The sequence below is a fragment of the Salvia splendens genome, chromosome 10 (genome assembly GCF_004379255.2).
Source record: "Salvia splendens isolate huo1 chromosome 10, SspV2, whole genome shotgun sequence".
NCBI lineage: Eukaryota > Viridiplantae > Streptophyta > Magnoliopsida > Lamiales > Lamiaceae > Salvia > Salvia splendens.
Window position 1 is genome coordinate 26466101 of NC_056041.1, and position 14245 is coordinate 26480345.

General features: G+C 39.1%; 1 protein-coding gene across 1 annotated transcript; it reads left to right on the forward strand.

Annotated features, from left to right (window-relative positions):
• Nucleotides 1-11922: 11922 nt before the first annotated feature.
• LOC121752847 lies at nucleotides 11923-12381 on the forward strand. The gene has a single exon (XM_042147937.1). It carries the CDS (start codon nucleotides 11923-11925, stop codon nucleotides 12379-12381), a length of 459 nt encoding a protein of 152 aa, XP_042003871.1.
• Nucleotides 12382-14245: the final 1864 nt, after the last annotated feature.

Below are 14245 nucleotides of genomic sequence, written 5' to 3' on the forward strand. Positions count from 1 at the left end.
CAAGATCGTTTCGTTTGGATTGATTCATCCTAATTAATACTCCTAGATCTGTTATGCGATTCTACAATTTCAAATCTATCAATCAAATAGTACTATTAGATACAAAAGTAAATCAGATCAGATCCAGAGCAATAAACTAAAGAAAAACATTACGGAAACTAATTCAACCACATCCATCTATCGCAAAAACCCTAAAAGTCCAAAACTCAATCATAAACCACTGAAATTCGAATATTTCTAAAAGTGAAACAATAAAACAGAAATAGAATCAATAACCTTAAGCAGTGAGAAGCACCGCGCAGCCGGCTTCCTTGATCTTCTTCTCCGCCGTTTTGGAGATGAGCTTGGCTTTGACTACAGGGAGATTATCCGGCAACATCCCCTTGCCGAGAACCTTGATTCGTAGACTGCAGAATCGGCGCAGAATGGATCCCATAAGTGATCACCGTAATTATGTCGTAATTAAGGAAAACAAATCCCACAAACAAAAATATAGCGTGAAATATGGGAAGGGAATAACTGGGGTGATATTGATCTTCCATTCTTGACCTTTTCAGTTTTTTTTAATAATTAAACTAATTACAAGTGGCATCAAAATCAACCATCAGATCTGGAAATTGAATGGCGCCGAGATTAAGAAGGACAATAGAACAAAAGATGGAAAAAGGATATGAATACATCCATATATGTATATAGGGAGATGATCAAAATAAAAATGCATATAAATCCAGAAATGCAGCCTAAATCTTGGCCCTAGGATTAGATGATCTAATGGTCAATAATTAACCAAAAACACGGAAGGTCATAATTAAGCAATTTTAGATCATATATAATATTTGGGTTTAATGTCATGCTAAGATTATTTTAGGTCATCCTTTATTAGCATGACCTAAAAATTAACTAACTATGATCTAAAAGTGCCCTACGTATGATATTGTTCTGTGTTTCTATATTTAAATCTAGTTTTGCATAGATCAAAACCATAAATATATATATATATACCATAAATATATATATATATATACAATCCTATATATATATATATTTATGGTTTTGATCTATGCAAAACTAGATTTATATATATATATATATATATATATATATATATATATATATATTTATGGTTTTGATCTATGCAAAACTAGATTTAAATATAGAAACACAGAACAATATCATACGTAGGGCACTTTTCATCAATTATGTCATATGTTTCTAGAACTTGCTCGTGGTCTTCTTGAATCTACAAAGTGGTTATAGTGATGGGAAAGGACGTTAGGCCATCCTTTCAAGCCTCATCTTAATCTTGAACCAAATTGTAAATCATAATCCTTGCTAGCTAACTTTGAGCCTAAGCCTTTTTCTCTGATATCCAAAATTATGGGTTGGATCTCTGTTGGGTCATAAGAAAAGAAATTTTGGGAAAGAATATTGTTGTAGCAAGAAGGTTTCGATTAAAAAAAATGACATGCAAAGCATGCGAAAATTTTAAAAAAAAGGAAAGAAAGAAAGAAAGAAAAGGGAAATTCTGTGTTCGATTGAGTAAGAGTGTTGAGTTAGAGATTGAATAAGAGTGTTAAAGTAAAAAATTGGAGGATTGGGAAGTTGAGAAGAGTTTTTTGCCTAAGTCTACTGAGATTTGTAATGCACTTGGGCGGAGTAATTGTAGTTTCATTTTGGGATTATAAGTCACTTTGGCCAAATGTTCCTCACCTAACCAAAAAGCCTACATCACTACCTTTTGAAAAGACCTTCCGGATCTTAGATCAATAATCACAACATAGTAGAGGAGAGTCAAGGCTTCGAGCAAGCCTGTGGTAAACTATGCATTTTTTATTTACTCGAGTGTTCCATTACCTTTACACTTCGAGAGTGAGTGAATGTTGAAAACATTACACTACATATATCTTGTGAGGGGAATTGACAAGGTGGAATACGTGCTAGTAGCTTGAAGCAATGCTCGATATGGTTCTACTTGTTTGCGAAGCTATTTATACATGATGTCTTGTTTTCTTGTACTGAGGCAATGATGAAGATCCAACATACTTGCAAGAATTTATGTTCTTTGTTTTCTTCTTGTTTGGGGACAAACAAGTGCTTAAGTTTGGGGGAGTTGATAAACTCGTAGTTTAGCAAGTATTTTGGGGGTTTCATTATTCATATTTGAGTGATCTATAGTCCATTACTTGAGTTTTCATCCATAATCTTTTAGTATAGTGTTTTGATGAGTTTGTCTAGTTTTAGAGTCACAACAGGTGGAAACGGATGAAAATGGAACAAAAAATCCCATGTCGGGCGTTTGGCTTGAGCAACCCGAGCATTTCCACTATCAGTCCGAGCGTACTCACTAGAGCCAGGCGTTTTCCATAGGAAATCATCCGGGTCGGGCATTTGACGCATGGACGGGAGCAGAGAAGAATGCCTGGGCTGGGCGTTTTGTCACTTAAAATCACCCGGTCCGGCGTTTTGCCTGAGCGTTACAAATGCTGCATTTCTGTCCCCGGGCATAAATAGGAACTAGGGTTCGACTTCAAGAAAGATTCCACACGCCCCAGAAGCATTTTCGAAGTTTTGAGAGTAATTTGAAGCGACATAGAGTCAGAATCATCAAAAAGATGGAAAACGAAGACGATTTGCCTTTCAATCCACCTTTGGGAGTATTTCATTAGTTTTCCATGTCCAATTCGATGTCTATGGATTCTCCTTGTTAATTTGAGTTGAATATGAGTAGCTAAATAATTTTGTAGAGTTTTGGTGAAGACTACAGTGGATGCTTGTGATTAATAGGACTTTTGATTACCTTTGCTCTTGTGATTCCTTTGTTTCGTTCTTGTGCTTTTTCAATTCAATTGCTTAGCTACCAATTGGGTTTATTGACGTAGTTTGTGTAATCGAGAGATACCTAATTAGGAGTGATAAAAGAATGAACAACACCTAGATAATTTGCATTCGAGAGAAGGAATTCTAGAGTGAGGGCTTGGGCCTTTTGTTTTAAGGAGTTAATTGTGACGTATTTGAAGGAAACTTCAATATTAACGATTAATCAACAGGTTGATTGCACTCGTGAGGGGGCTTGGCCGAGACTAGTGGCTTTCCTAGTAATCCTAGAGACTTCATTGGGTAATCAAAGTTGTTGAATTGTTTGCATAGTGTTCGTTGTAGTTGGACCCAAGACTCTACCTTGTTCTCTTAATTTAAACTCATATTTTATTGTTTATTTTTGGTTTGTTTATGTTTAGTAGTTTTAAAAATCAAATCAACTTCTTTGGATTGTCTAGATAGTAGTTGAAATCAGTTCATGGTACTTGAGTTTGCACAATTTGTCTCTGTGGGATACGCTACACTTACTTGTTTTATGCTACACTATCCCCGTACACTTGCTGGTATTTCTCGTGTTTAAAATAAATCGACTCATTACTATGTGTGAATGTGAATGTGAATGTGAATAAGAATGTGTGCAGTGTTTATTATAATGGTACTGCAATTCCATGGCTTTCTTTGAAGGAGATATAATCCATTTTTCTTTTACAATTTTCATCATACATTTACCGAGTTTTCTGTAACCATCCACAACTATCTTTTACATTTGGGTTTTTGAAGGAGAGAAAACGACTCAACTATTATTCTACTTTGTTTTTTTCCTCGTTGTGTATTTGGGTTTGTTTTGCCTATTATGATCGTACTCCTGTCCAAGGAAAAATATTTATAATAGTGTATTACGGTTACTATTACTGTAGTCACCGGAGGCTCGGGGCGGTCCTCGTCGGACAAAGAGGCAACAATGTGGGTGTAGTATGAATATGGATGTCGATCGGACTAACACACTCGGATTATCAGAGTATTCATATTGCCTGGGAGAGCATATTGTCTGGGAGAGCATCCGGACTAGACTGCTGAAGAGGGAGATTTTTGGTCTTATTTGGAACCAGGGGTTGACTCCTACCATGTCGGTGTTCATTTGGAGGTTACTATTAGGTAGGCTGCCGATGGATGAGAAGTTGCAGAGGAGGGGAATTGAGTTAGCGTCTAGGTGTCAGTGTTGTAGGTCTCTTTCGGTCGAGTCTCTCAGCCATGTCTTTTTCTCGAGTCAGTCGGCGGTTTCTGCATGGGAGTTCATCGATGCCTGGTTTCCTTCCTCGCACACACCGATTCACACGAGCACCGATATTGCACTTAGACTAGGTCACTGGCGGAGGTCTTCTTTCCAGAGGGCTCCCGCCATGCATATTATTTTTCTTGTTCCTTGTTTGATTGCTTGGTTTCTTTGGACGGAGAGGAACAGCTGCAAGCATGGCGGTCGTCCTTTTCGTCATTCACATGTTATTTGGCAGGCCACTCATCATCTGCATGTGCTAGTTTTGGCCGGCAAGGTCACCTCGACTCATTGGAGGGGATGCTCGCCGTCGGTTGATTTCATGCCTTTCTCCCCCAGACAGCGTGTTCTGCGGTCGCTCATGGTCCTATGGCATCCCCCTGATGCACCTTGGGTGAAGCTGAACACAGACGGTGCCTTCTCTACATCAACACTGGCGGTGGGGGAGGGAGGATTGGTTCGTGGTTCTGATGGAGGCCTTCTGCTCGCTTTTTGTTCTCCGATAGCTGCATCATCGAGCTTTGAAGCGGAGCTTTTGGCTCTGATTCGGGGTTTGGAGATGGATAGAGCTGGACTCAGCGGCTCTGTTTAGTTTGTTGTCATCTAGACACCTTGGCACCGCGGATTTTAGACACCATATGGCTTTGATCCGGAGCATGACAGCTCAGCGGCATGTTCGATTCTCACACATCTACAGAGAAGGAAACCGGGCTGCTGATTTTCTGGCAGGTAGGGCGTCCAGACCCCTGCCCTCACATATTTTGATCCAATCTCTGCGCCTCGATACCTGAAGGCGCTAGTTAGGATGGACCAACTGGGATATCCTAACTTCCGTTTCCGACGTAGAGATGTGGGTTGATCTAACTCTTCTGGTGGTTGGTTATGGTTCTTTTTCGTTTCTCCCTTTAGTGTGTTTAATCATCTTTTTTCCACTTGATAGAATGAATGATCCCGACTTGTGGGACCTCTACTTTGCATTTTCATGTTCTTGTTTAGATCTTAGTCACTTTTGGGCTAAGATCATGTTTTTGGAACATTACATTTTGGTCTTATTTACGGGTTGGGGGTCTGCCTAAACCCCCCGCCCACAAAGGGCGTTTTTGAAAAAAAAAAGAGTATTCATATTGCAATTTTTTCTGGTAAAAAAATTTCAACCCAAATAATTTCAACCCTAATAATTAAATAGGCAACAATTAATGTGAGTGTAAGGGCGTTTTTGAAAAAACAAGAGTATTCTTATAAAATTATTTTTAATTAGAAATATGTTGTATGAAAAAAATAATAAAATTGAGATATTTATATGAATTCAAATTTGTTAGACATTCTTGAAGAAATAGATATAACAAATTTGTTGGTAGTTGTTATTTATACCCTTATTGATGTTTTTTTTTCATTGTATTGATACTTTGAGTGGGATCATCTTGGGCTTTGATTTGATTATTTAATGACTAATATTTGGTTGTAATTATCATTTTAAGAGTTCGATAAACTATCTAAAAGAGATATGTTTGTCTTGTAGAATTATTTAGATTGTAGAAAAGATAAAAATTAATTAATTATTGAAACAACTAGTTGGTTGGATAGTTTATGTTTTTTATTATTTTATTTTATAATTTTTTTTTGTATTTTCAAATTCTTTTGCAATAATATAATATTTATAAGTTTATTATTATTATTATTATTATTATTATTATTATTATTAATATTGTGGTTCGATGATAGATAAATTATAAAAAATTATCAAAAAAGGTGTAGATGTGTACGAGTAATATTGAGGATGCAGAAAAGAGAGAAATTAATCAATTATTTGAAAAAAGGCATGCTTCTTTAATTTGGTATTTTCAATAGAATTAAATTTATATACATTCGTCAATTCAATCAGGTTTCAGATATTAAACAAGTAAATATAGAAAAAAATTAACAATACGTATCCCCAAATGCTAACACTAGATTTGATACAACGAACAAAAAACAACAATAAATCGCAAAAATGGTTCCAAATTTATTTCATATAAAACGCTTGCATTACATCGACAAATTGACTAACGAATAATCTAAGCGCTGCGATATCCCTAACCCTAAACGTACATCATTTTGCATCATTGCATATTTTATTCCGTATTTCAAAATAAATAATGAATATATTAGGTATAATATAAAGTGTTTAGTATGTTAATTTATTGATTTAAATTGTGTACATGGTTAAGTATGCATGGAATAGTAGTGTGTGCATGATTTTATATTATGTACGTACTTTGCAATTTGGTATGCATGGGAAATGCATGTATTATGCCTATTTGTGTGTGTAAGAATTTTTGTCCAATACTTTAATAGGTAATGTATTTATACTATGTCTAGTTGTTTTCTTTAATATATCTATATATCTATATATATATATATATATTTAGAATATTAAATGTTAGTTTAATTATAAATCATGTTTATCTCACAATTGTGTGTAGGTGGCGTGTATCACCATGTGTCTTGCTAGGGATATGCCACTTGGAGTAATAACATACTAATTAATATGTATAAGTCGGAAAATAGAATTTTAGCAAGCTCGGGCCTTTTAAGTAAAAATCCATGAGTGTTGTTGTGATGACGTGACAATACTTTCAAATGTATAATTGTATCTTTCGGCACTGTGTTCATTGAGTACTCTTGTACTCAACTCTGTATATATTTCTAAATGTACAGGTTAGAGCTGCAAAACGGTGAAGCAAGGGTGTTGACAGAAAGTTCTTTTGAGTTTGATCTAGCAAGACCTCTGAGGTTTATGTCTCTATAAATGAAACCGTGTTGTTTACTTCCGCTGTGAAAGCTATAGCTACATATCTTATTTTGTATCATAATGCCATCTTTTGATCCTATATAAACTCCTACTCAATTAACCCAGGATGTAGTACATGATATTTTGATAATCTCCCGTCTGAATTTGTACTTGTTATTGCTCATCCCCACTTCTCTTAACCATTCCCTTTTAGTCATGAATTTCCGTACTATACTATCCTTAGGTAGTGCGGGCGTGACAGAGTGGTATCGGAGCAAGTTCTTTTCTGCCCTGAACCTGAGTGTCATTTTCTTTTCATTTCTCTGTCTAGACTCTTTCCACTAGACTGTAAGGTGATCAACTCTCAACACTCTCACCTATCGCACTCAACCAGAAGAATGATTTAAAAGCCAAGTTATGTAATTAAGGAAAGGAAAGAATTAAGAACGAGAAATCGGGGTCAAAGAAGAAAATTAGTTATTACCATCTTTCGCTTTTCTGAGCGAAAAGTAACAATAAATGGAGGATTATAACAAGTAGAAAGCAACCAAGTAACAAAACTTAAGTATGGAATCTTGAGGCAATAAGATATTATCATACCTCTTCATAATTTATTTTAATATCACAGATATACACATACTTATGTGGCACGAAGATATGTGAATTGATGAATGTTTTAGTGTAGATGGCCCATTTCCGATTTACTGCTAGGATGAGAACGTCACCAATACAAAGCCCAGAAGATATGATAGAAGAGTATGAGGAATGTGCTATGCGCTTTAATGAAGATCTATGAGAATTTCTTGCTCAGTTTGGCAAGCTCTGGAGACGGGCCCACCGGTGTGGGGTTGATGATATGGATGGGATTTCACGACTTGTTAGTCTACTACCTTCTACCTGGCAGCAATGGGCAAGGATGATCTCCAGGGATTATATTTTCTATCGTAGGCCACGCTTTGTGTACAAGGGTGATTCCCTCCACTTCTTAGGGGAAATTCAGTTGTGTTACACTGTTTACGGACATGCTCCTCTAGGGCCATATATATTACCCGGTGATCCCATCCGGGCAGGAGGATCCATACTTCAGGGTCAGCCGAGTATCGTGCCTGGTATGATGCCACCTTCTCCTTGGCCTGTTACTCGAGGTCATAGGGCACGATATGAGGCTGAGGCAGGCCCGTCACGACCACTGCCGGATGAAAGAAGGTGGTCACCATTCAGGTGGTCACCAGTGAGGATTCCTGAGGCTCAGACACCTATGGAACATGCTACAACGACAGACACATCAGCAAAGACGCACAAACAGGGTAAGGCCCCAGCTTGTAATCTTATCGACTTTAACGATCAGCCATCTACGGTGGGTACTGGTCGTTTACAGCCTCTATCCACAACCCCACGCGTATCTCCAGTTGAGGGGACTTCTTCGGTGTCTGTTTACCACCCGCTGACTTCAGAGGAGCTCCAGTTTAATGCCTGGATATTTAGTCATTTTGATGAGATGACTCGTGGACGATATAGGCCAGGAGGGAGTCGTATGACTGCCATCGTCGTTAGCAGTTCTGATGATGAAGATATTGAAGAAGAGCCAGAGGAAGAGCTAGAAGAAGATCTGACCTGCAAATCAGAAGCCAGTGTCATGAAACCTACAACACCTTAGTAGAAGAGTAGATGTGATCACTGTACTTATCCGAAACAGACCCGTTGTGAGACTGTTCGGTTATGTGTTTTTGTTTTGTGTATAGTAACTACTACTTTTGTATGATGCATATATGGGTACATATATTTCATGTTTAGGTTTTGACGATGTTTTGGATAGTATTGTAATGCTTATAAAACTATATTTTGTACAAAAAAGTCCTTTTGGTTATCCAAAAAGGCAATTTTCACATGTATATATATGTGTACATATTTGCAATGACTTCAGTATCCTTATTGTTATTGTTGATTCATTGTATTATTGAATAATTTTAGTTCGACACAATACAAATACCGTTTATTTATTTTATTAATCTAAATGGTTTTATCACATATACACATACATGTAAAGACTTATCAAAAAAAATGTTCTGTCAATGTAGAATGCCACCAAGGAGAGTTGGGCGACCTCGAGGGAAAGGGAGAGGGAGAGGAAGAGGAATTGGAATAGTGTTACCACCCGAACATGAAGAATTTAAGGAACAACGTGAAATAACTCCACCACTCCCACCACCTCTAGTACCGGATCGAAGAAAAGAAGAGATTTTCCTGAAACAAAAACCACCAATATTTGATGGTATGGGTGATCCGACGGATGCAGAAACTTGGATACGCACAATTGAACACATTTTCAACTTATTTCACTTCACCGATCCAGAGCGTTTAATTTGTGTGCCTTTCCAATTAAAAGGGACGGCAGATTACTGTTGGGAGGCACGGAAAAAAATAATGGGAGCTCATGAGTTAACTAATATGACTTGGGAACAATTCAAAAAAGGATTCTATGAGAAATATATTCCCAAAAGTTATCGAAAGAATAAGGAAATGGAATTTTATAATCTGAAACAAGGAAGGATGTCAGTAACAGATTACGAGCGTATATTCACTGACATGTCCAGATATGCCCCGGATTAGGTCATTGAGTCATTGAGTCATGGTGGGTTATCTTATTCTGAATCTCTTAAACGAGCACTGGCCATTGAGTCTGCAATGCCAGTAGAGAAACCTATGCCTAGTGTACCACCGCCACGTGCTCAAATTCAAAGTCCAGGAGACAAAAGAAAGTGGGATGGTAATGAGGCTCAACATGAACACAAGAAACCATGGTATGGCCAAGATCGTGCGCAGAACTATCCGAGACAGTCTACTTTCAATTCAGCGGGAGGCCGACCAAGTCCCATTCCATGCTCCAATTGTAACTAGATACATAATGGGATATGTAGAGCCGGGACTGAAGCTTGTTATAAGTGTGGAAAAATTGGTCATTTTGCAAAAAATTGTCCAACCAAGTCTTATGGAAGGGGTACATAACCCTATCCACTAGGATAACACTCCCAGCTACGGGCGGTAAATGCACAACCTCAGAGAGGTCCGCAACAACCCCCACGATGTCCGCAACACCATCAAGTGAGGCTTCCAACACAGGCCAGGCCTACGCACTGAGGCGGGGGCAGCCTGAGGGAGAAAAAGGAAATCTGGCAGGTATGGCCATGCTACTTGACATACCTGTCATTTTATTATTTGATACTGGCACTTCACATTCTTTTATATCGGACTCTTGTGTTGATACCTTGAAGCTGACAACTGAACCAACTGAATATAAAATCAAGGTAACCTCACCCGTCGGAGGAATTATAGAAATCACTCAAACTTTCTCGAACATAGAAGTCTTATTGGGGAAACATAGGATCCTAATTAGTAAATTGAAGGTCATAAAGATGTGTGATGTTGACCTTATACTAGGAATGACATGGTTGGATGAAAATCATATCACCATCCAATGTAAAGAAAGAAAAATTTTCTTTCAAAACACAAGCGGAGAACGAACAAGTTTCTATGGGGTCACCATGAATAAACGAAAATCCATAATCTCTGCCTTACAAGAAGCAACATTAATAAGAAAAGGGTGTCCCGCTTACCTCGTTTACCTGAATGAGGAACATAAGAAAAAAATGGAGATCGGGGATGTGAACGTCGTGCGTGAATTTCCAGACGTGTTTCCTAATGTTCTACCTGGGTTGCCACCTGATAGACTACTGGAATTTAACATTGATTTGGAACCTGGATCTGCCCCAATATCGAAAGCACCATACCGGATGGTGGCAAAGGAGTTGGGAGAACTCAAGAAACAGTTACAAGAACTCATGGACCTAGGCTTTATCAGACCTAGCACATCACCATGGGGAGCTCCTGTACTCTTTGTCAAAAAGAAGGATGGATCGCTAAGAATGTGTATTGACTATCGGGAACTGAACAAGATAACACTTAAGAATAAATACCCATTGCCGAGGATAGACGATTTGTTCGATCAGCTCAGAGATGCTAGGGTATTCTCCAAAATGGATTTAAGATCTGGCTATCATCAATTAAAGATTCGGCCAGAAGATGTACCCAAAACGGCCTTTCGCACCCGAAATGGTCACTATAAATTTTTAGTAATGCCTTTTGGATTGACTAATGCCCTTGCTGTATTTATGGATCTCATGAATTGCGTATTCCATCCTTATCTGGATAAGTTCGTCTTGGTCTTCATAGATGATATACTTATCTACTCGAAGGGTGTAAAGGAACATGAGGAACATCTCAGAGTTGCATTAGGAACCTTGAGGTCTGAAAAGCTCTATTCAAAATTTAGCAAATGTGAATTTTGGCAAAATGAGGTGAACTTCCTTGGACACGTGGTAACTGCGGAAGGCATTCGAGTGGATCCGACAAAAGTGGAGGCCATACAAAACTGGAAATCACCAACCACCCCTAATGAAATTCGAAGCTTCCTTGGGTTGACCGGCTACTACAGAAGGTTCATTGAAGGTTTCTCCAAGATTGCTAGGCCAATGACGCAACAACTTAAAAAGGGCATCAAGTTTGTGTGGACATCAGAATGCGAACACAACTTCCAACTGTTGATGGAAAAATTAACAACAACTCCGGTGTTAGCAGTCCCTGAATCAGGAACAAATTATGTAGTTTACACTGATGCCTCAAAGAACGGGTTGGGTTGTGTGTTGATGCAAAATGGGAAAGTAATTACTTATGCGTCACGGCAACTGAGGCCCCAAGAGATGAATTACCCAACACATGATTTGGAATTAGCCACAGTAGTACATGCTCTGAAAATATGGAGGCACCACCTTTATGGAGTTCGATGTGAGATTTTCACTGATCATAAGAGTCTCAAATAATTCTTTGAACGAAAGGAACTTAATATGCGACAGAGAAGATGGCTTGAATTAGTGAAAGATTACGATTGTGGCATAAACTACCACCCAGGAAAGGCTAATGTGGTAGCCGATGCTCTTAGTCGATATCTCAGCAGTTGGCAGTGGTGATCACTCAAGAAGAAGAACTATGGCGAGAATTCGACAAAATGGGGCTGGAAGTAGTACAAACACCTAAAACAGTGGAAGCAAAGATTGCCACCTTAGTGATGGAACCAGATTTGAGAACTCAAATTATAAACGCACAAAGACAAGATGACATCATGGAAAAATTTCGAGCAAAAGTACGATCTGGTGAGGAAAAAAGTTTTAAGGTAGAAGCATACAATGCTCTCACCTTCGAAGGAAGAATCTGTGTGCCAAATAATGACGAACTCAGAAATAAGATTTTGAGTGAAGCTCACGACACCCCGTATACTGCCCATCCAGGGAGCACCAAGATGTATCAAGATATGAAAAAGAAATTTTGGCGGAATTGTATGAAAAGAAGCGTTACCATGTTCGTGGAAAGATGCCTAGCATGCCAGCAAGTTAAGGTACTCCACCAACAACCTTATGGGAAATTGCAACCTTTAGAAATTCCTGAGTGGAAATGGGATCATATATGATAAGGTTCCTTGTGAGGGAATCCTTCCATGTGCCCAAGAAATACCCAAAGTAGTGTTTGATCTCACTTTTTAGTTAAGATAAACAAAGATAAGTTGAGCTAGCCACAAAAACTAGGCTCAAAATGGATTTTGATGGAGAGAAAAAAAGGTGAGAAGAAAGTGTAAAGAAGGAGGAATCCTCTTTGAGGACCTATGACCTTCCACAAGAAGATGTGGGCAACCCTAGGCTACTTTCACCCAAAGCAAATACTCCATTGGCTCCACATTCATGACTACACAACCATAAATGCATACCTATACTTGATTTAGCCAAATGAACATAAAACAAGCAACCTACAATGTAGGAATTTGGATAGAAATCTCACATGGGAGATGCTCTCAAAGGAGTCTTCATAATAACATTCATCCAAAGTCCCCTCTAAAGTCTTACAAAAAGGATATTTATAGTTAGGGTTGGAAACCCAAGAAAAGGCTAAAAAAACAAGGAAAAACGGCTGTAAAAGTTGAATCGCCCGGCCGGGCATTTTGGGAAAGTGAAATCACCCGGTCGGGCGAACTTTCTGGATTCGGCGCTGCTTCTTCAAACTCCCGGTCGGGCGAACTTTCTGGACTGTAGACGATGCTCAGCGCACAAACGCCCGGTCGGGCGTTTTGGAGGTGTGGATTCGCCCGACCGGGCATTCCATCTGCCTCCTCCATTCCCCTCCTAATGAAGTTTGAAACGCCTTCCCGAAGCTTTTGTCTCATTGATCTTGTGACGGGCCTTCCGGGCAGCTTAAGGGGAGTCGTGGTCGGGTCAGCCCGGGCCTTGGACTTCCCGTTTGTATCATCCTCTCCCTCGTGAGAAGGATTTGTCCTCAAATCTGGGTCGTCCCCTACAAAATCAAACGGGCTCAAGTCAGCCACATTAAAAGTACAACTCATGTTATACTCACCGGGAAGATCAATGATGTAGGCATTGTCGTTCACACGCTCTAGGACCATAAATGGGCCATCCCCTCGCGGGGCAAGCTTGGATCTTGCTTTGTCGGGAAAACGTATTTTCCGAAAGTGTACCCACACCCAATCTCCGGGGTTGAACAACATTTTCTTTCGCCCTTTGTTCACCCTTTGAGCTACTTGTTCCCCCATCTTGCGGATTCGTTCTTGCACTCGAGTGTGCACGTCTTGTACAAACTTGGCCTTCTCCATCCCACCTACATCAACCATATAAGACAAAGGCAAATCGGCCGTGGACAAGTCCAACGGGGTGAGAGGATTGAAACCATAGACAACCTCAAAAGGGGATTGTTGGGTGGTGGAATGTATGGTCCTATTATAAGCAAATTCGGCTATAGGCAAACATTCTTCCCAAGAAGTTTTATTTTCAAAAACCAAGGCACGGAGAAGAGTTCCCAATGAGCAGTTTACAACTTCCGTTTGACCATCCGTTTGGGGATGTGCGGTGGTAGAGAAAAGGAGTTTGGTGCCCATTCTACCCCAAAGTGTTTTCCAAAAGAAACTCAAAAATTTGACGTCTCTATCACTTACAATAGTTCTCGGGACCCCATGGATTCTTACAACCTCCTTGAAAAATAAACTAGCAACGAATTTGGCATCACTTGTCTTCCGACATGGAATGAAGTGAGCCATTTTGGAAAATCTATCCACCACCACAAAGATGCTATCATTTTTCCGATGAGACATTGGGAGACCTGGAACAAAGTCCATGGACAAGTCTACCCAAGGACGTGTAGGAGTAGGCAAAGGGGTGTAAAGACCATAATTGTTAGATTTAGACTTGGCTTGCCTACACTCTAAACAACTACTACAAAACTTTTCAACATGCTTCTTCATGCAAGGACAAAAGAAATGCTCACTTAGT